The sequence below is a fragment of the Parasteatoda tepidariorum genome, chromosome X1 (assembly GCF_043381705.1).
Source record: "Parasteatoda tepidariorum isolate YZ-2023 chromosome X1, CAS_Ptep_4.0, whole genome shotgun sequence".
NCBI classification, from domain to species: Eukaryota; Metazoa; Arthropoda; class Arachnida; order Araneae; family Theridiidae; genus Parasteatoda; species Parasteatoda tepidariorum.
The window spans coordinates 62,413,493-62,437,357 of record NC_092214.1 but is presented as its reverse complement, the minus strand read 5'-3'; the positions used below and the strand labels follow the sequence as shown (position 1 = coordinate 62,437,357).

Genomic DNA, 23,865 nt, shown 5'->3' with positions numbered 1-23,865 from the left:
TTGTAAATTTATATATAGTTAAGTATAATATCATAATTTCAATATTTATAAAATTATACGTTCTGTTTTACTGTAATAAAACATGACAGTTAGATTTACATAGACTAAAAGTTTTAATAATTACCAAGTAATTTTGATAAATTGGGTAAAATTTAGTTATATAAAAGAATCTTTTCAAGATAAAAAATTAAAGAATTAGATTGACATATTTCGTTATTAATAAAAAATTCCATTAATAAGATTGAGTCTAATAGATTATTAAATTGTCAATTATTGAATCAATTATCTATTACTAAATCTAACTCTTACACTCTTTCATATAAAATGCAAATGACATGACTTCCAATTCCATCACAAATTGAACATTTAAAATAAATAAAAACATTAGAAATCATATTAAAAATCATATTAATATTTTTAATATAATAAGTAAATTAAATATATTTCATAAGCATTTTTATACTTTTTGATTTTATGGTCAATGTTAATGAAACTGGTGAAACTTTATTGCCTCTTATCAAGGAATTATTAGTTATTTATGCAATTAATTATTATCAAAGAATTATTAAGTTATTATGCAACAAAAGGTGCGAAAATAAATTATTACATTACACACAAAGTTAAGAATGATATCATGCATTAATGATAACATAAATCAGAATTAATTTTTAAATAAAATATAAATATAGGAATTAGAGGTAAATGTTTTGCAATAATTAAGATGACATCATTTGCACAATTTAATTTAATTAACTGTCTGCAATAAAAAAAATGCATCATTCAGCAGCGAAATTCAGCTTAAAATGACCACTATCTTAAAATGTTTCAAAGTTGAAAGTTTTGAGAATTGGAGGAATAGAAACTTGATAAACTAATAATTAAAAGCAAGATTTCTAAAAGCTTTTCAAAGCAAATGTATATTTTATTCCTATCTAAGAGCCACCTTATGCAGACAGTTATTTAGCCCTCCCAAACTCATTGCAGTTTGAATTCACATCAACTGTGTTGTTCTTGTAGATGAGTAGCATTGTTTTGAGTGCATAACATGCCTGTGGAGAAGTCAGGCAAATTTTTTTTGGTAAAAGGAGTTGGAATCATGGAGTCGATAAATACACGGAACGCTGACTCCACTATTAATTGGATAGTTTGAATTTGAGATGCATTAGTAAATTAAAACAAAAAAAAATTTTTTTATGGCAAACTGAGATATTTTATTTGTGGACTATATACATTATGATCACACTTGCAATACACTTCATTTAGAATTTATACAAAGCTATCCTGAAAAGTTAAAAGTAGCCCTAACAGTTACAGCTCTTCCTGCTACTCAAATCAAGGCAGAAAGACTTCTTTTTTTTTTTTTTTTTGATAGATAAGAAATGAATTTGAGAAATTTATTTTATATACAAGCATAAATAATTTAAATATAAACCCTGACTTTACATTGCGATCTGCTCCAATTTGACCCCATTCACATAACTATTTGCAAGCCATTTTCAAATCAGTTTCTATCGTTTACATGTAAGTCATGGTCTAAAACCAGCCTTATTTGCTGGAGCTATTACAAGCCACTTTTAGCATAGGATAAGAAGAATTCCTTTCTACAATGCAATTCTCACATGTGGTTTGAACAACTTCTCAACTTCCGAGTGCTTACTAAAATTTTGAACACGTATTTTAAAAATAGGGAGTGCTGGATCAAAATGAGAGGAAGAGAAAACTAGATCATAATTAAGTAAATACTATTGTATGCATTAATGATCTTGTACAATTGAAGAAAAAGAAATAATTATTCTCATTAGAAATTTTAAAAAAAAGGCTGCTTCACTGTTAACATTTATTTTCCTTGCTATATTTACGAAACAAAATTTTGTGCTTCGGTTCAAAAAGCACTAACTGTTGTAATAATTACTTCAAACCATTAAAAGAATTTCAATCAATAGAATACCCATAGAAAGCATTCAATAAAAAAAACAAACTATAAAAACTAAAATTTGATTAAGGAGAATGTCAACAATAAACTAATTGATTTGATGCTCGCTCACCTATCAGTCACTGGAATCATAGGTGAGGAGTGCTTAGAGAAGAGCTGGGTAAATGGTTAGTTTATCAATGTGGGTAGAATCCTTCAAGAATCCTGTATTTTCCAAAACTGTGTTAAAACAGTTTTGTGTGAATGGGGCCATTGATAAGGAAATTGTTATGTATGTGACTTTTAATGTTTTTGAAAACCATAGACACATAGAGATTGATTAATTTTGCATTTTGTGTTCAGTTACAGTAATTTCCAATATATATGCTGCAGCCTTAAGATTGCCAGTACCTAAAAGTTAATGCGACCTAATCACAGTTTTAATTTTTAGACGGGCTTCACGTGAGAATTTGGAATATCAGCATGAATTTAATCAAAAATAAATGTTTACAAAAAATTTTCTAAAATAGCGGATTAACATCAATTTGCTCGGAAATGGGTAGATTTTTCTCATTTATAAATTTTTTTTAAAAATAAGGCGGGAGACAAGATTTTGATTGACGATGGAATGTACATTAACTACAAATGTACAGCAAAATCCAATTAGCATAAAATACCCGTTTTGGTTTGGGAATTCAGGAAAATGATCCAGACTAAAACAATCGCAAAAAGCAAAAAAAGAAATCACAAGACGAGGAAAAGATAAGAAGCCCGATTGGAAATTCAAACTCACGTCTCCAAGAAATGATGGATGAGAGGGTGAAGCAAGTTCATTGAGAAGAGAAAGAGAAGGAAAAAATTCTTGCCATTCTCATTGATGATCATCAGAGCCACATAATAGACATGTTGTGTTTAATTTCCATCTCCCATTAGGAAGATTTCCTCTTATGAGTGGGTGGGTGAAGCGCAATGGCTGAGAAAGGAGAAAATTTTTTTGCCATTCTTAATGATGAGGTCACCAGTTTCACATGATCAACACACAGTGTGTCGCTTACATTAGCAGTTTTGACTTTTCTTTTACACCATGACGATAGTGTGTCTAAAATGACACATGGGATTTTAAGCTTAAACATTTTATGCTAGAAAGTTTTTAATTTTGTTTTCATGCATGACATTGCTTCCAAAACTTGTCTTCTTCCTTTCTGTGACATAAATGCCTGTTTTCCCCTAACACTGGAAAAATTGGTAAACAATGATAATTCAAAATTTCATATGTTTTTCGCGGCAGCAGCATGTACAGCCTTTTTACCAAAAATTACTGTAAATTAGTTTGCGATTCTGAAAGGGGTAAAAATCATAAGTGTTAATTATTGTATGTAGAATCTGATTGTAGGGAAAATGTTATCCATAAAGCATAAATTGAAATTAATATTGATTAAAACAGAAACAAAATCCATCTAAAAATCAGAGAATGGGGAATTTACAGCAAGTTAAACAAATAATTATAAATAATAATCATGAATTTATTTCAAATCATGATGTAGAAAAACAATTAAAAATTCTGAGTCTTCAAAACAAAACATGTTTGTTCAAAAGAATGATTTGAAAACTGGGAGGATTTAGATCAGGATGTGATGTAAATAATACTAGCTTGAAAATAGTGTTCAAAAACCATCAAGAAGTGAACGAAATTAAATTAAGATAAAAATAATAAAAAGCTAACTTCAATGTATTGAGCATGTGAGATATAATTGATTAGACTTTTTCTGGCTGTAATGAAAAGTGGCCATTTTAGAGATTTCATTGTAATGTTATTAACAACTTCCCTTCTTACAATTTCAATAGTAATTATTTTCTTACTTTATGGAAGAATTTTAATTAATTTCCAATTAACACGTCATATAAAGGGTGAAAAAAAGATAATCTGACTAACTTTGCTATGCAAGAAAATTTTGCATGCACATAAAATAACGTTTCTGTTATAAGGTTCATTGAACATTATTTAACTAATCATGATAGAATTCTTCTGTATCTAAAATGGCCAGATAATTATCATTCACCATGTACAACAAATAACTCTTAAATCAATTGCTAAATCACGCTCATTCTTTATTTAGATATCAAGATAAGAAAATTTTTTCCCTGCCTTTTTTCTTAAAATACAAATAAAACTACTTATTTTGCTAAGAAAGATGCTAAATGAGGCATATGATAATTCATTTCTAGAAAACTATTTTTTTAACAACATAATAATTTTCTTTTGATAAAAGTTTAAATGAATAAAAAATAACTGCAAAAACTTTTAAATTTAAGCAAGAATAAAATATCAATTAAAAAGGGTTAAGTGATAACTATAAAAAATAAACTTAGAATTCAAACCATCAAAACATGTTATAAAAGCAAAATATAGTAGTTCTAAAGATTATAGTAAGCACAAAATAAAAAAAATAGGCTTTGTTGATAATCTAATTACAATATATTAAACTATAATGTAATTAACATACCTGCCAACATTGGAGAAATAAAATAATGTAAATTTTACTAGCAACATTTTTTATTCTAAGTGTACAGTTTTGATATATTGTGAATAGACATGTAAGTCAAAAAGAGAAATGCAAAATTGGAAATAATATAAGCACTTACATTTAATGCAGTAAAAACTACGTATATAAATATTAGTTTTAAGATTTTTAAACCATTAACCAAAACTATAAACAGTCAGCATCAAAATAATTTTCATAATACAAAGTAATTAGCTTTATTTTACAGTATTTATTCGTATTTTGAACATAAGTAGCTGATTTGGCTTTGTATAGGAAATGTTTTATCAAAGTTCTGTTCATAAAGGTTACCAGAGAAATTACTTTTATCAAAAGCAAGCTTTTCATCAGAAAGTGATGAGCAAAATTTGTTGCTATTTTTTTCCCCCTTTAGAAACAATTTTTTAGCACTCTACATTGCTATGCGGAATGCAGACCCCTAACATAAAATTGCAATATTTTGTTTTCATACAGTTCATTTTCTAGTTGCCCAATTGACACACACAATTAATGATTTTGAAAATACACGATTCTGAAAACAGAAATTAACTTTTGTTCTGACGATGGGTAACAAGTACAATGCAAACAATCAAAGTTATTGCCAGATTTCCGTAAGCAAATAATGCATTTGTTATCTAGGAAAAACGATTCAGTGTCATGAATAAACGACTCACATTAGCATTTTCCCTTTATCTTGTTTTGCCGTCAAGGAAGTGCCAGAACTGAGGGACTGACCTTAATGTCATCTGTTGAGGAATAAGAGAAGTGCTTTTGCCATTAACGGATATTATTCACTAAAATATTTGTTAATTTATTTCAAAAATACAGAGATATTAGAGAATATACGCATAAACGGGAGATAATCGCAAAATATGGAGTCTTCGTTAAAAAACAGGAGATTTGGCAGGTATGTGTTAAGTTTTTATATTGGTCGAGTCTTACTGATTTAATTATTAATACTTAAAATATAGTGGTTAATTTTATGATGCACCATAATGATTAAAAAAATAGTTATATACACATAGTAACTAATTAAATTCTAGCAATCAATCACATAAAATTTGAAATTCAGATTTTCAGCAAGAGTAAAACTTTAATTACGAAACATTTACTTATAAAGAAATATTAATAACATACGATTTAAGACATTTATTCCATGGTGAGAGCTCTTTATAGAGAAATAAAGTTGTATAAAATATAATAAGTATAAAAATAACTTCTAAAATATTTAAGTAATTACACATATGAATGGAATTTATGTCATATTTTATGCATTCTACATAAAGAATTTTTTTCATCTTTTTTTGAAACTGGCACAGTTTGAGAGGGCAAATTGTTTTTAGTTCCTGGGTTAAGGACAGGGGGAACCCTCCAATGGACCATCGGAATAACTTGACACTAAATCATAATGCATCTTAAGATAAATAGAGAAAAGTAATAAATTTTATGCCATTTACAGATATTACTCAATGATAATGTTATAATCGTAACATAATCCATCCAACAAAGGGACAGCATGAGTATTGCAATGCACAACACACAAGTGCATCTATTCTGTTAAGTGGAAAATAGTGAGAAATCTAAAACCCAAAGCAATTCGAAACTTGAGCAGGAAGGAGGGAGATAACCACACAACAAAAATACAGAACATGCAGATTTATAATGCTTCTCAAGATTAAGAGTTTCAAGTATCAGGGAGTAGATAAGAAAGGCTTTCAGAAAAATTTTAGTTATTTCATGACATTTCACAGAGTCTACTGTTATAAAACGAAGAGCAGATGACAATAATCAGAAAGGGAAAGAAATGTATAGATCAATTACTTTCTCAAAAAATTAATGTAATAAAGAATGTGAAAGAAACACGAAGATGCAACAAAATTCAACCTCACCGAGATTTGGTGAGAGAAAATTATGTAGAAATATATGTTTTTGCAAATATTCTGATTGTTGAAAAGAAAATTAAACTAAATTTGGAAATTAAATTTTACAAGAAATAGTTTTGTTAAGCTTATGACAAAAAGCAAGTTAGAATTCAGAACAACAAATTATAGAATGAGTACAATGATGAATGTACTCATTATGTAATATGTAAATGAATTCATAAATGAACACTTAGAATTACACTAAAGAAAATGCTTATGATTTTAGAGCTATCTGTAATCAACTATGCTTTCTACAGCACTCAAACCAAATGTAGCTACAATTTTTGTTATCTCTTATTGCCAAAAAAGAAGTAGTAATCAAAGATCCAGATGCAGTTTTGAATAGTTTTAAAATACACAAATATAACTCGACCATTCAAACGCTAATATAATTTAAAAAATTCAATGATTATCTAAAAAAAATTTAAGCAAAATCATTTCTACGTAACTTTTAGTATAATAAGGGACTTTGTTGATACTTCAAGAAAAAAAAGAATGGACATGAAATAGCTTAGGTAACAAAGATGCCTTCTAGTAATTCTAGTATTCAAAAGATAGGATGGAACCTAAAATGTCTGTTAAAATGGTGAATGCATGAACATCTCTAAGCCTGCCCTACTTAGATAATTTGCCGTGAAATTCTTGAATTTTTTTTATTTTTTATCAGAGATAACGACACATTCCTTTTTTAACGCACTCTAACACTAATGGGAACACATTTAGAATTAGAGATTTAACATGCATCAGCTACCTATACATGCTAGATTTTTAATTGAACTCAACATGTAAACACACTCAATCAGAAATTTGAGCTTTTATAGAAAGAAAAATATACAATCCTAAGGTTAAGCACCTTCTAAAAAATTGGCAATTTTTTTCACTGACAGACTGCACAGAAAAGGCAGAGAGCACAAACGTTTTACAGAAATAAAATCACCAAATATTGAAAAATATATGTTTTTTATAAAAGTTTAACTTGAACTAGTAAATACTAAACAAGTATTTTTTAACTGCTAGGACTACTTAAATTTCATCAGAATTAAAAATTTTACTAACTACTATTAAGTTAAATAACATAATAAAGAAGGAATTTTTACAGATTTTTCCTCTAATAACTTTCAATGAATAGTAATTCATTTAGTGTATCATCAAATAAACAGCTGTGAAAAATGGAATCACAAGTCCATTAAATTTGGTAAATTGCAAAGTTTGTTGACTAAATTTTTTATTTTGAAAACTTGTGTAAGGGCTTAAACACTGTCAAAATTAGAGCCTCAATTATACTTGTGACTCTCAAAAACTGCAAAATTATTTATTTTTACAGCCATTAAATTAATTATTTTATAAATTTGTTTAACTAGTTTTTATTTTTATTTTTGCAATACTCAGAAGAAATTTTTTCTTAATAAAATTATAGAAAATAAATTTAGAATAAAATTTTAAACTACTAAATTCTATATTCATTGTATATAAAATACAATTCATAATAAAATAAATTTTTATGGGTTAAGAGACAAGAACAAATTTTTACTTAAGATTTTTAATGTTGTAATTTGCTTTAACAAACTTTTAACGACACAAGTCTAACTCAATTAAAAGTTTAACATTAATAGTTATTTTCTTTTTAAAGTTAGTTATTTGTAGTTTAACAGTTATTTGTATTTTCAAAAAACATTTCAATCCCTTTACCAAAAATATTGTATAATACTAAATATAGATAGTAGCTAAATTACAACTGATTACTAAATTACAACTTAATAACAAATCAGTTATATAATAAAATTTCGAAATTTAACTTGACTAACTAAAATGCAAACATTTTCATTTGCATTATTTAAAAAAAAAATGACATATGATTAATCTCAACTAATTTAAATACATTAAATGATGTGTTTAGAGGCTAATTTTTTATCTGACAGAAAAGAAGTCTTTAGAGCTAGAAATCTTAGCTAAGCATCCTATATAATATGCCGAAAATTTTTTAACACCAGTATTTAAAGATGTGCAAAATTAAAGTGTTTCCGGGAGGAAAAAGCATCAGCAAATTATAGAAAACATGCAAATTAGAATGATACAGAAAGCACATTAGTATACAGCAGAAACTGATTACAAATGACACATCATTTAGTGTATAGTGTATTAGACTAAAATACTAAAAACTAAGTATAGGAAAAAAGAAGGGAGGAAATACATATCAAGCAAATAATCACATTGCATACATAATAGGAAAATTTAGGAAAAAGAGTATAGAAATGATAAAAGAGTGGGTAGAGTACCCTCATCCAAGCTTGTACGAGAAGTATGGTGACCAGTTGTTAAAGATCCCTTCTTCATTCGTGAAGAGGGTAAGTCTGGAGGTGCTGGTTCAGGCGGCGGCGGATAGGCCCCATACCCTATATAGTAGCACAATACAAATTGGAGGAAGAGCAATATATGTTTTCCTGAATTACTATTTAAAATTGCAAAAGAAATATATTCCACACAATCTGAAATAGTCATTATTTCTCACAGGTGGATTCTTTAAATTTCGAGATTAAACGTATAAAAAACACTAAATAACGTATGAAAACACATGAAGACTTAATTGTTATGCTATACTTGAAAGTAATTAATCTTTAAAGAAATAACATTAAAGATATCACAAGATTCAGTGAAGAAAACTGGCAATAAACTATTACAATAGCTAAATTACATAAATTAAAATCGAAGAAAAAAAAAGTTATTTTATTAAGAATGTTTTCTGGTAACTGAAATTGTTTTTTTAATTTTGCATTGTGAATAATTAATGAAATTATCCTAATATTACTCAATTGTATAGGTAGAATAATATAAATGTTCGATGTTTAAGAATGTAGAAATACTAAGAATGAGTCTTTTTGAAACTGATTTAATCTAAATTTCTTTTTAGTAGAATTTTCAAAAAGAAGCTTTTTCCTGGTGTAAGAACTTGAAAAAGTAATTAGCAGTAATATAAAAAGAGAAAATAGCGGCAAATAGAGAAAAACTACATACATAATGTCACATCATTAAAACAATGTTATAATTTTTAATTCAAGCGAATCATTTCCTTTCTTAAATAATTGGTATTAGCCAACTCAGTAATTACAGAAAATTTTTCTATTTGTGATGAATAGTAAAGTAACTGACTAAGTTAGAAAAAATAATGAAATCTTAAAAGGTAGTTCAAACATTTAAATCTGAAAAGTAGAAAAAGAACTATATTTCACTAACTTAATCAACTAGAAAATTAAACTTAATTATCAGTAAACCTATAAAATTAAACCTACCATGAGAATACCTTTTATCTATCAACAGAAATCTGCTAAAGAGAGCAAATCTTGGTAGAAGACAAAAAAGTTTAGAAAAGTAATTTAAAAATACAAAATAACTATTTCGTTTACTAGTTAAAAGTCGTTTACATATACTTTCAGGTTTTTTTTATTTCGTTATTCCACTTCCCAACTCTAAATTGAAATTATGAATTGAACTTAAAATTGTTTGAAAGAAATCTCTTGAAAGTTTACTCAAGATCAATTAAAAACAATTAAATACAAAGGTAATGAATAATTAGATTGTTATTGTTTGCATGTTTTCAAATCGTGATTCTTCCACAAAATAGTATAACATTAGTATTGTTTTCCTAATGATACTGAACTGTAAAAAATAACTTTCCCCTTATGTCTACATTTACACATCAATTTTGTTATTTTAATCTCTTGTTGAAACATTAGTAGCATTATATTCTTCTTCTTTTGAGGCACTACAGCCTGTTACAGCAGCATCTGTGCAGGCCATCCGAAGTAGTTTCTGCCATCTGGATCTATTCGCAGCAAGGCTCTTTCAGTTTCCCCCATTTACTATATGAAGGTCCTTCAAGTGAAGCCACTTAATTGGTGGTCTTCCCATTTTATTATTATTTTTTTTATAGGAGTAAGTCAGTTTTTTTTTTTACTGGGATTGAAATTTGAGTTATCAGTTTGGAAACTAATTCCGAGAGATATTGATATTGCTAAAACCTATTATCTTGTACAGTATTAATAGAAGGAATAATTTTTACTAATTTTTAATTCTTACTTGAATTTAAAAATTATTTTTTGATTGAATTACATAATAATTCCTATTCCTTGAAGAACTGTGGTATTATTTTAAAAAGTAATAGTTCATTCAATTAGGCCTGATTTTAAAAAAAAAATGGGTTTAAAATTATCCAGTTAGTAACAAAAGAGGCTATTTAAATCATTTTGGAACTTAAAAGTTACATCCATTAATGAGTACTTGTAATAGAAACTAAACTTGTAACATTTTCTAATAATATTTATATAAACTTCACTCTTTTCACTAGCTTATCGAAAAAGGATTTCAAGGACAAGGTACTGTTAAAAATAAATTGTTTTCATAGATAAATGCTTTCAATTATTTAACTTTTTTTTTTAAATTTTATATTCATACATAGTATCTTTAAAAATATATATCAATATCAGTAAAGTAAAATGTATATAAGCATATAAATAAATAAGAGTCCAGTACTACACAACAAGCTTTTCTAAGAGAAATCAATTCAATTTAGTATTCGTAGTAAATTAACACAGTTGTATTGAAAAAGATATCAAATTGGTAGAAGTTCTTAAATTGTGTCAACTGTTCTAGAAAAAGTTTAAATAGAATCATGAAATGAGTAAATAAGGAATATTTCAAAAACACATGTTTAATGAATTGGTAATTAACTTTAGTTATAGTAGGATTTCTCCATTAATTTAGATAGTCTCATGAATTGCGAAAGAAGTAGTAAATGCAGTCTTTTAGTAGGGATAATTTTGATTTGAAAAAAATATTATCTGGTAAAATTAGACATAGGTAAAACATCAAAGAAATAGGATTATAGGACAATTTCTTTTACCTAACATATTGTTAATGAAAATAAAAAGCAGGACAGAAAAATATAAACGCTGGTTAGCTCATGAATGAAGAAACTTTCAACAACTAAATTTAAATTAATCTAAGTAGCTTCCATGAAAACACTGTTTTGTATCAACATTTATAATTTTTCGATATAACTTAATTCAGTGAATAGACTTAAATGATAAAGTATAAAATGCTTTGTTGCAATGTGTTTTATTTATTTTTGGATCAAAACAAGCAAATGTTAGTGATAGAAAGGAAACAAAAATAACAAATGGATAAAATTTAAGAAAATAAAGTTGCATAAAGAAAATTTTCTTTCTATCCCCTTGCATAATTTAGACATCATAGTATAGTTATTATTTTTTTTTTTTCATTATAAGTTTAGAGCAATTTTCTTTTATTATTACTTTTTGAGCAAATTTAGAATGATTTTATAAAACAGTACCTGTTTTGAAGGAAGTTAAAAGCAAACATTTAATCCAATTTTGCTATAAGTTATTTAATGCTTAATAGAATGGAATGAATCATATTTAGATTACCTTAAGAGCTTATCTTGTAAAAAACTATGTTTTTAAGAAGTTTCGAGCAACAATCATATCACTGTGATTAATACTGACACTGATTTCCCAAGCCAGAATAGTATTAAAAATCAGGAACTTGAAAAAAAGTTAATAGGGTTTGAAAAATTGTTTAACACTCAATAACAAATTCAGACAATACTGACAAAATTTACGAACCTACTTTTAAATACACTTTTTTAACATCTTAAATGCTTAAAGTTGTTCATTTACACTAGGGGTGCACAACATGCAGCTCACATGCGGCTTGCTTACTGTTGATGTCGAGTTAGCAGACGCTTCTGAACACAATGAAATATTTGTTAAAAAAAATAACAAAATTTCAAAAAATTTTAGTCATCACTTTTTAATGCGCTCAATTTGTACTGATTCTATGGTAAATCCATATTGTTTCTCGATAATTTTTTCATTGGTTATTGCTATGAAATTCCACCTGGTTTTTAAAAGATCCAATATTTTTAATACACTATTACAATATGCGATTTTCGAGTTTGAGTAATTATTGCAGATTTCATCATAAATCCAAGTGTCGTTTCGATCTTTTTTTTTTTTGGCATTTATAATTACTAAATTCCATGAGGTTTTTATACACCTAATATATCACTTTTGGACGTTCTTTTACGTACCCATTTCATCATAAATCTAAATTATATTTTTTAAAGGCAGTTATCACTATGCTTTACTTTGTGATTTAGGAAATCAAGAATTTTTTTGAGCTATTATTACAAAACACAAATTTGAAATCGCTCATTCAGATAATTACATTTTGACATGCTCTGTTTTTCTAATTTCATCATAAATCCAATTGACATTTAGATCATTTTTGGCATTTATAACTACTAATTTCCATGTGGCTTACAAATTCCTGATACATTTAATCCGATATTACGACTTGTGACTCATAAATCACGCAATTTAATTGATAACTTTTTTGTCGTATTTAATTTGTGCTGATTGCATTGTAAATCCAAGTTTTTTTTTGGCAGTTTCTGAGTTTCTCTCAAAGTTTTAAAAATTCTAATTTTTATTACAACATGCAAATTTTAAATCACGTATTTTAATAATTACTTATTTGTGCGCTTTACTTGTGCTAATTTCATCGTAAATTTAATAAAATATTTTTTTGCTGCATTTATTGCGATACTTTTCTTCATGATTTTTTACGATCCTATTACTTTAACTACGATGTTAATACAACAGGCGAATTTCTAATCGCTAATTTAAACAATCACTATTTGATACATTTTATTCGTGCATATTTCACTGTAAATGTAAGCAATTTTTTTGTCATTTTGGTAGTTGGCACTGCGCATTTGCAAGTGGTATTCAGAATCTTGATATTTTAATACAATGTTAATGCACCATGAAAAATTCGAAAACTTGAGGAAAATGAGAGCTTTTAGACAGCTTACTGTTAATAATTTATTTTGCTTTAAATTTTTTTAGCTTGGGTAATTTTTTTAGGAAAAAAACTAAAAAGGATACACTTTCTATTTAAAATCTCTATTAGCTCAAGAAATATAAAAATAATATCTGAAAAATACCAAATAAATATTGAATTTTATTTTGTACTATAATGGATTTGTTTTAATTTTTGGTTTTTGTTTAAACATTATAAATTTTCCTTGATAAATTTTTTTACTTATTGTGAAAAAAGGAATTTTTTTTTTTTTTAAAGTATCAGTTCTTTTTTTTTTTAATAAGTTCAAATAATTAAAAGTATTTAATTTTCTGCAAACATGTCATTAAGTTTACAGTGTAAAAACAAACATGTCTAAATATGTGTGTGTGCACCCCTTTGTTAGGCTACCTGTTGTGCAAATGGCCCTTCACTCAAAGAGGTTGTGCACCCCTAATTTACACTAATATGTTCCACTAGTGATAATAATGACAATGTTATCAATTTGGTGAAACTAAACCTTCTTAATTTTTAAATAATATAACTTCAGTGCTCTAAAATGGTTAATACTTAAAATATATTTTATAAGTAAAAAATGAATTTTACATTCAGTTTTTAATTCAAGCAAAACAACCAATAATAGACTTATGCCAAAACTACAGACACACACTTTTCGAAAATAGAATTTAAAAAAATTAAGATGAAAATAAAAATAATGAAATAGAAAGATTAAGTAAGTATAAATGCAAAAAACCAACACTTAACTAATGAACTGAAAAAAGAAAAAAAAAAGAAATGATGAACAGAAAATTCATGCAATATAAAAAATAAAAGAAAACTCAAAACTGAAAATATAAGTCTGAAATTTGAATCCATGCAAATGCAAGCAATGCAACAAAAAACTGTTTTCAAGTAAAATACACAGAAATAAAGAAACATGTAGCAGTAATCACCACTAAGCCCAGAAGATATTGTATCATCATCATCTGTTATGCTGTCAGAGGCATCCAAATCATCAGGAATTCTTGGGCCTTGACCAGAATTTGGATGGCTTAGACTAGGAGCAGATGGTGTTGAAGGCATACCCATGCCACATGATTTCAAACTGTTAGATTTTTTCAATTCATATGGAGGAAAGGGTAAAGCACGTTCAGGAGCAGGGGGCCTTCGCCGACCAGTAGCATACAAAGATGATGGTAAAGGCATTGGGTGTGGAGGAAGGCGAGGAGAATAATGGACCTGGCTATGGTATGAAGGAGGAGGAGATGCATTGCCAGTAAATGTACCAAGAGTTGGAGGTGGATAAGCAAGATCAATGCCTGAATTAGGATCTCTATCATGACGAGATGGGGGTAAAGGTGGAGGAGGACCATTGTTGTCCCGAGATTTCATTGAAACAGAACGATCCAAAGATTCTGTACTTGGGAAAGACTGATGATATATGTCTGTAAGAAAAACACAAGTAAAAAAAGAATAGGAGAGAATGATAGTAACTGTTTCCATGCAAAGAAAGTTTGGGCAAAGTATCTTAAACACAAAAAAGAATTTTAATGTTTAAATATTAGGTGAAACAGAAATAGGAGCTTGAATGAACTTAAGGGTTCCGAAGACAGAAAATAGAAAATTCAAGTATCATTAAAAACATCCATAAATTACACACATAATGAAACAAACATATAAAAAATGCCAGATTTATACATACATAATGCTTTAAACCATGCATATCTGATAAAAACAACAAGAAAATTTTATTTAAAATTTACAAAATCTGCCAGCAAAATTTTAATAAGAGTTTTGCTTACAAAAAAATATAACATTAATAAAGTATAAAATTACAAGAGAAAAATTGCCACTGACTTTTTAAAAAAAACTTTTTTAAGTTCAAATAAAATGTAAATGATTAACAACCATAACATAAAAACTAAAATTAAGTCTTAATTAGACAGCATTTCATGTTTACAATACCTGCATGTAAACTTCTCCTGTTTTTAATTTGGCTAGGTTTTACTAAGTGTTCTCCATTTTCTTGATTAAAAACACTGGCATAAAGGTCACTGTCATCACTAGGACTCAAAGGCGGGCCATCAATAAAACCAGTTGGTGACACTGAACCATCATCTGGTCCATGGACAGCTTCTACTGGCAACTGTTCATACAGACCTTCTGAATCTCCACTGAAAAATATATGCAGTATAAAAATGAAGTTTATAATATGGTATTAGAAACAGGGTGCATATGGCGTTTAAGAATATAAGTAAAAATTCTAAAAGTAACTTTCTAAAAGTTTGCCTTTATGTTATTTGAATGCTTTTGAGCATAACTACTTATAAATTAAGAAGAAGCAAATGGAATCAGAAATCAAGAAAACATTAAAAAATAAAATCAGAAAATCTTTTTTTTCCCATTGTTTCTTTTTTAAATCATAATTTTGCAGTTAGAACTGAAAACCATAGTTACACTAATATATTTTTCAAAATAAATGCTAAACTATCATAAAACACTGGTATAAAAAATTTATGAAGTGAAAAAATGAAATGAATATAAATAAATGTAAATTAGTCGTCCTTAAAAATAAAGATGTATTAAAACTGAATTGGAAGAAAACATGAGAGAAATATCGTTTTTAATTTAACTGTTTCCAATTAGCATAGTTATTTTAAACACTTTTTCTCATGCCTGTTATGTTTTTTTCCCTTAGGAAGTATTAATGATTGTTTTGCTGCGTTTTTCTTGAAGCTTTAAAAAGTTACAAAACAAAACACAATGAAATCTTGATTTTTTTAAAATTATCTTTTTTGCATCATTCAAAAAGAAAGCTTTTATTTCTTCATTAACACTTTCACATTTGCACCTCCTTTTCATAAATCAATATACATAACTCATGATGTCTTTATTGCATTTAGTGTAAATTTCAGTTATTTTCCATCAATAAAGAAATTAATCTTTTAAAACATTCGAATATTTAGAAAACATTTTCAAACCTTATCGAGATATTTGTAGAGTCTGGACTAGGGATTTTTAAAAGGCTTGTTAGTATTGTTTTTTGTTTAGACATAATAAATAAAAATTTACAAGATTAATTGAATGAGTAAATAAATATTTTCACTGCAAATCCACCTCTATTTTTTTTCTCTTTTTTTGTTTGCTTTCACTCCAGAATACAAGAAGCAGCGACGTCTGAAATACAAAAATACGAGCTATCCCGCCGACAGATAAAAAATAGGGAAAATCTTATTTTCTATGTGTGAAATAGGAGAAAATAGCTAATATAAGTAAAAATGCGGAAGGGTTAGCAGCTAAGACGTAGTTTGAATTTTCTGTTTTTCTTTGAAGATTGTAAATAAATATAATTATTTTACTTCAATGACTGAATTTTCACTAAAAAGCAGGAGAAAAAAAAGAAGAAAAAAAAACGAAATGAAACTCTTAGAGAACCCGAGTTTTTGATAAAAGGCTGAAATTCGAGAGACAAAAGCGAAAAAAAATCTCATCCCTGTATGAAGGTCAACCAGTTTTATCCCAAGGAAATGATTTTTAGAGAAATTTTAGAGGGAGGAATGAGGACTTCAATAATTTCGCTCCGCGGAAAATTAAATTCCTCATAAAATATTTTAACTTGTGCAAAAAAGAATTTCAGCGGAAATTAGCGGAAAAAATGGGGAGAAAAAAAAAAGCGGAAATCCGCGGAAGAATCTCATCCCTGTAAACTAGATTGATAACTCTGCAAAGAAAGAATTGAGTGTATTTGGAAAATTTTTTTACGAGTTTAAAATAGTATTTTCAAAAATAAATTATAGAGTTCAAAAACACTTATCGTTCGAAATTTATAGCTGGTTCCCAAATCCCTGAAAACTTTAAACTTTATTCATAAGAAAGAAAAATATCATGACCTTAATACCTCAAAAATTATAAGATAATCCAATATATATATATATATATATATATATATATACAAATATATACATANACGTATATATATATTTATATATATATATATATACACACAGGGTTCCCACTCTCAGAAAAAAAATTCCCTGACTTTTAAAGATATATCATTTAAATTTCAATGAAAATTGAGACTATATTTTCATTAGGAAACTTTGATTCTTTAATTTGTAACGCGAAGTATAAGATTTTCTGCGTAAAAAAAATATCATTAAATAAAGATTTAACCCTTCAGTTTGACTAAAATATGAAATTTGTACAATTGACTAAAATATGAAATTTGTACAGCAAATAATTATAAAATAGATGATAGAATTATTTAACTTGAATCTCAATAACTGATTACTGTAACTGACAATTTTAAGACTGTTTATTTTCCAGGTATGATATAGAAATATTCCAGGTTTTTGAAAGAAAAAAAAAGAAAAAAAAGCAACTTTCCCTGACTTTCCCAAATTTTTGGAGTTAAAATAAAATTTCCTGACAATTCCAGGTTTTCTTTGTTCTCCTGACTCATGGGACAATCTTTTTGAAAGAATACATTGGCTTCTAGCCACGTTGATAGTTGTCATACGGTTGCATAAATTAGCAGCTATTCCTCTTCGCAATATGAGAAATCTATAAGTATTATTGCATATATTCTTAAGAAGTTAATTTAAGCAACTCTTTCTAACACTAAGAAAAAACAATTACTTTATAAACAAATTAAAATTCAATACATAAATTTTAAGATAGTCAACATATTAGGTTTTTGTAAAAAGATTAAAAGTTTGCAAACAATGAGAATATGTGTATAAAACCTTAGGAATAACAAAGAAACAAAAACAAAATTTTGCCCCTGCTTTTATTATTTCATTATTTTATTATTGGATATTTTATTCAGATAAGTTTTTCTTTTATGCAAAAATGCTAAAAAATTTGTTGCTTTAAAATTAAATTGTACAATATTTTTTATTCTCATATATTATTTCATTATATACAATCTTAGTCATGAATGTTTAAAATAAATGTTAATATAAATTGATTTACATATATTATAGATTAATAAACCACTGCTTACATGATGTGCCAGACTATCTATTTCATTATATACAATCTTAGCCATGAACGTTTAAAATAAATGTTAATATAAATTTATTTACACATATTATAAATCAATAAACCACTGCTTACATGATGTGCTAGACTCTATTACATAGGGATATAGTTAAGGTTTCCTAGGAATTGAGCAGTTTTTTGCAATGTAATAAAAAGAAAATAGTTCTAAAAGCTGAAAATAGTTATTTGATAAAATAATATGTAAAATACAAAAAAAAAAAATCTATAGATTTAGCATATTGCACCGAAACTGATAATTTGGAGCAAGAGAAACTATGTTTCAATGTGGCAAACTGATAATTACTAATTTGTGTGAAATCTACTGATTCTTCATCAGTTACCTTCAATGAAAATAGTATCACTAGTGTATAATGAAAGCCCAAATTGCTCGCCTGGCTTTTTTTATGTTTTCAAAAACATTTTAAGAACATTTACGACTATACTTTTTATGAATGTGGCATTTTTTTCCCTTCATAAAACGCTTTATGAAAAAGTTGTAAAAAAAAGTTTTTAATGAAAGATATTTGACAAGTATTACATTTTGTAAAAAATAGAACATTATTAAAAGGTTATTATATTAATATTATGGATTTTAAAATATATATGCTTAGAAATTTGAAACATCTCCAAAAAAAAGAAGAAAAAAAAGGCTCCAGTAGTTGATTGCTGAAGATTTTAATTTACTTCTCTCTACTGCCAATTCATTACTATTTCTCACTAATTCAGCCGTTTGTGTAATTCTTAGGTATTTTCTTCTTTAAGCATTAATGATTACTGATTTGGGGTTCACATTTACATTTTGTACATTTTAAATATTTCATTAATAGAGTAAAAAATACATCTTACCCATCCTCCAAAGATCCACTGCGTAAATGATAGGATTCTTGCCTGGAAGGCACAGGTGGCGGTACAGGAGTACGGCTACCAATAGAGTAATCAGAATCTTCTAAACTAAATGCTTTTTCAATCTGAGGCTTTCTTTCCCAAACTTCTTTAAAAAAAGGCGTATAAAATGCAGCTGGAAAATACAATAATAAACTAATTATATAGTAAGATGCCAACTAAAGTAGTCAGTTTTTATTTATACAATTATGCCAATTTATACAATTACGAAAAAAAACAAAAAATGAAATTTTGGCAAGTATACAATACACATTTAGATAAAAAGACAAAATCATAGGTTAAAAAATTGCAAAATTTAACTTATTCTCTTCATAAAATTCAAGGTGTGATCAGAGTTACCAATTATTCTAATCTAATAATTGTTTTGCGAATAAAATATGAAATTCTGGCAAAAAAAGTTATTTCTTTATTTCACAAAGTTAACTAAAATCTTGTCATGTGTGAAACTATTTCGGGAAGACAATTTACCCCCCCCCCCATTTTTAATTAAACCTTAAAAAAGTTTTATTGTGGTAACATAATTAATAAATGCTTTTTTTTGCATAAATGCAAAATATTTTTACTGGCCTTACCATTCATATGGCAGGTAATAATACTCATATAAAATATCCTCAGTGGTAGACAGATCAGGGGTTAGAGTCCCCTTGCCGTCATGTTAACCATGAGAGGTTTTCCTCTTCATATAATGAAATGCAGATTAGTTCCTTCAAAAAGATCTCTATGAAGGCCAATTTTTTTCTAATGCGTGATACAGAAGTTCCCTTGTCTTCTGGGTCGGGTTTAAAATTACAAGGTCACGGTGTTGAATATTTATAGTAGTAAACTCAGGATTGGGTTGGCTGTTCAACAGCAGTTATAAAATAAATGCTGCATCATAAAAATAATCAATAAAAATGAAAGAAAATGTTTTAAAAAAGGCAAAATCACAAGGAAAGCACCTAAAAATGGTTTTAAAAAATAAATCTGTGGATTGTGTTTATTGTTTTGATTCTGTTATCGAAAGAATAAAAAATAATAATTATTGTATTGGTACCTTTTTTAAAAGATGTAAATAATCCCAGAATAAGGATTTCACTTATTATTAGATATTTTTATACCTATTGCAAGTTACTGAAACATTCAATTGTAGCATACATAGAATAGCAATGAAGAAATTAAAAATGAAATGCACAATTAATGCTTCAAATAAAAACAAAACACATAGAATGAAAAAGAATAGAAAATATGGAATTCTCAGTTTTTAAAAAACTGTAAAAGAATTTTATTTAAAAAAAAAATAGATCATTCGGCAATAACATTTTTCTAAGTATAATCATTACATGCATAATATTTTCTTGCACTACGCATATGTAACCATGATGAAACTAAAAACTCTAGATAAGATATTAAGCATTCACTAAACAGTAAAAAAAGTAACAAGAAAAAAGTTTAAACTTAAAAACATAAGCAAACATCAGTAGTTCAAATAAAAAAAATTCTTGACTGTCTGCATGGCAAATTTCAACATCTATGATAAGTTCAATAAACCCCCTATGGCAGAATTTTTTTGAGCTATCTACGACTAAACTCTTTAGCACTAATATCTTTCTGCAAGATACTTCTAATGCTAACAAACATACATGTTACTAATTTAAAATAACAAACACCCTGTGTTTACAATATATATATTTATATATGCATAATTTTCTTAATTGAACATGCAATAATTTTTTATTCTAATATTATGGGTAGGACTGGGCGACATTAGAAATTATATATCGTGATGCATCGTCAGTTTTGCATCGCGATATAGCGATGTATCGCGATATAGTATTTTTGAATTTCATTTNATCGATTTATAGCCCAGTCCTAATTATGGGTGATATTCTCACTTTTTGTTGGGGGGAAAACACACAGATTATTTACTTCTTTGCATTTTATAAATAATCATCACAATAAAAAAATATTAAATATCATGAAATCTGCAGTAGTAATTGCAGCAAAAAAAAAAAAGATCTATGACGAAATCACGTAAATTGGACGCCTTAAGAGCGTGTTTTATTTCGAGATTAGGTTGTTGTAATAAATAATATCGTATAAAAAATATTGGATTTAAAACTATGGAGAAATCAATAGCAATAAATTCCAAAAATTTGATAGAATTATTGCCTTACATATAAATACTCAAATGCACGATTCAAATGTTCCATATTGTTTGAAATACATTGGATTGTTTAAAAACCGCATGAAAATCAATATCAATAACTGCCGAAAATATAATCGAAACATTACATCGATTTACGATACTATAGGTGCAAATTGAGGACGTAAAAAAGTGAATATCTAAATACAGGATTCAAATATTAAGTGTAAATTTCTGTAAAAAATAAAAAATAAAATTTTTTTTTAAAAGAAAAATCTTTTTGTCAGAGCTCTGTTAAGTTCTGTGACAATGTCGCTGCTATTCTGCCACTGGGAATTAACCATTTATTGAATGAACTATAATAAATTTCGCAGTTTGGAATATTATTGAGGAAAATTACTTTTCTGTTGGCTTGTGGAGCTGGAAGTCATGAAATGAGCTTGCAACTTATCAGCTACAGCATTCCCTTCAGTTATTAATTGATGAGAAAGATCACTAGAAAAGAAGGCATTTGCACTTCCTGTTTCAGTTACAGCTAAAATTTGAATCGGAATGTTTGGGATATTCATCGAAAATGCACTGAAATGAAAAAATATTTTCATGTAGAAAAATAAGCAGTAAAATTTTTCTTCACTCAGTATTTTTTTTAAAGCTTCAATTTAAAATTTTAATAATAACTATACAAATGATTCACCTAAGTGTAGCTAAGGATGCTTTTCGTTTAGTTGAAAATACTAAGATAAAGCCATGGACAAGCTCATCTCGATAGGAATTGGCACCATGGTAAGATGTGACACGGACTTCTACACTTCTTTTGGACTCACCAAGATAGGTTTCTAAGGTTACAGTATGGGGTGTAGTTACAAAACAGCACTGATGACTTAACAATGGACCTAAAACATGTTCAACTGAATAGGGATCTCCACAGAGCATACACATAATGATCCTAAAAAATATAAAAATAACAATTCCATACAATATAATTTAGTGAAACAAAAATCCATCAATTATGCAACAATTAGTATCTATGCAATAAAAATATTATAAAGCAATATATTTTAGAATGACAATTGGGAGAAGATTTAATCTAAAATAAAAACACACAAATATCTAACTTTAGACTCTGTATTGCAACTAGGTCCAAATGCTAAAATTTTGAGTTTCGTTAAAAAATTAAATCAATTTCAGATTTTTGAATGACCAGCTATGCAAAGGTCTACTAAAAGTATTTATGTCTTAATAATTGGTATGCACGTAGTAAAACATAAAATAACGATCAGGACTGCGATTTACTCATTTCATATAAAGTATTGACACTTGTAAATCGATGTGTTTTTCTCAAAATTCTAAATCTGCAGTTTTGAACCCCCCCCCCCAAACAAACAAAATTGAGAGAATTTTTTTTCGCAAACATAATGAACTTAAGTCTAACAGTTTTGCATTAAGAACATGTAATGAAAATTTCAAGAAAATCAAAAATATCAAGCACCTAAACCAGTCTGATCTGCCAGACTTTTACAAAAAAACTGGCTCTTTAATCTCAAAACGAAAACACAGTGATAACGCTCCTGAAGAGGCTGTTCACCTTGGAGCAGGGTTTCCGCTACGGTAGCTTTTTTCGCAAAATGCGAAAAGACCCCTCAAAAACGCTAAAATTCAACAAAGCATTTTCGCATTTTTGCTAAAGGATTTTACTAAATTCCATTTTAAAAAAAAGCTTCCGCGAAAAACCATGACGCTAACATCCATGAAAAAAACTTGATCAAACAAGAAGGATTGATCAGACAAGATTTTATATACCAATGATGTGTCTGAACAGTACCCATTAATAACTTCTGTTATAGAGTATTGTGCAACAATACCAATGCACACTGTTGACTGTGAAAGGGGCTTTAGCTGCCTTAATTTGATTAAAACTAATATTCGAAACAGGTTGTTAATCTACCATGTAAACAATTTGTTAATGATTAATATTGAGGGCCCTGAAAGTGCATTTAACTTTCAAGAAGCATTTGTAAAATGGGCAAACATGAAAGAAAGGAAGATTGTTAATTATAAACCAAAATGTTTTGATAAATAATAAATGTGTTTTTTTAGTTATAGGTATTCTTTTTGATATTCTTGTACATTAAGCTATTCTTTGTCAGATAACTTACAGTACTTGTTTGATATAAAGTAATTTTATAAGCCTAATGGCATTTTAGCATTTTGCTAAAACTTTTTTTCAGATTTTAGCTTTTTTGCTAATGAATTTTTAGACTCAGCTTAAACCCTGCCTTGGAGACCCGCTGCGGATATGGGTACGGACCGGCATGAAAATCACACTCTCTCTCTTGGATTTGCAAGGGCCGGCAGAGGCGCACCGGACACCGCAAGAGCCACGGTGCTTTTACGAGAACAGCGTCCCTATCTCAGGGAGAGCCGATTCCAGGGAAACGAACTAAAAATTTATTTAGTTCCCTCAATTCAGTATTAAATAAATTTTTTACACGATTACAGCTTTTGTTGATTGGAATCTTACTGTTTTTTAATTCAGCTGATAAT

The 23,865-nt window shown here is 27.8% G+C and overlaps 2 protein-coding genes across 40 annotated transcripts in view; one reads left to right on the top strand and one right to left on the bottom strand.

The window, feature by feature from the left end:
• Window positions 1-23,865, top strand: part of LOC107452630 (uncharacterized) — a 479,485-nt gene that overhangs the window by 350,345 nt on the left and 105,275 nt on the right. The window lies entirely within an intron of this gene.
• The window catches only part of LOC107452604 (Rho GTPase-activating protein 190), a 125,367-nt gene that overhangs the window by 48,849 nt on the left and 52,653 nt on the right, over window positions 1-23,865 (bottom strand). For 17 of the 38 annotated variants that reach the window (XM_071187862.1, XM_071187869.1, XM_071187870.1 and 14 more), the window contains exons 13-17: window positions 22,016-22,267; window positions 21,722-21,900; window positions 19,143-19,314; window positions 15,219-15,427; window positions 14,207-14,698 (exon numbers count right to left, since the gene is read on the bottom strand). In XM_071187862.1, the coding sequence (XP_071043963.1) occupies window positions 14,207-14,698; window positions 15,219-15,427; window positions 19,143-19,314; window positions 21,722-21,900; window positions 22,016-22,267 (1,304 nt within the window). Of the gene's footprint in view, window positions 1-8,650; window positions 8,768-14,206; window positions 14,699-15,218; window positions 15,428-19,142; window positions 19,315-21,721; window positions 21,901-22,015; window positions 22,268-23,865 lie in introns of all 38 variants that reach the window. The other 21 variants (XM_016069116.3, XM_016069124.3, XM_016069128.3 and 18 more) reach the window with 2 other exon arrangements.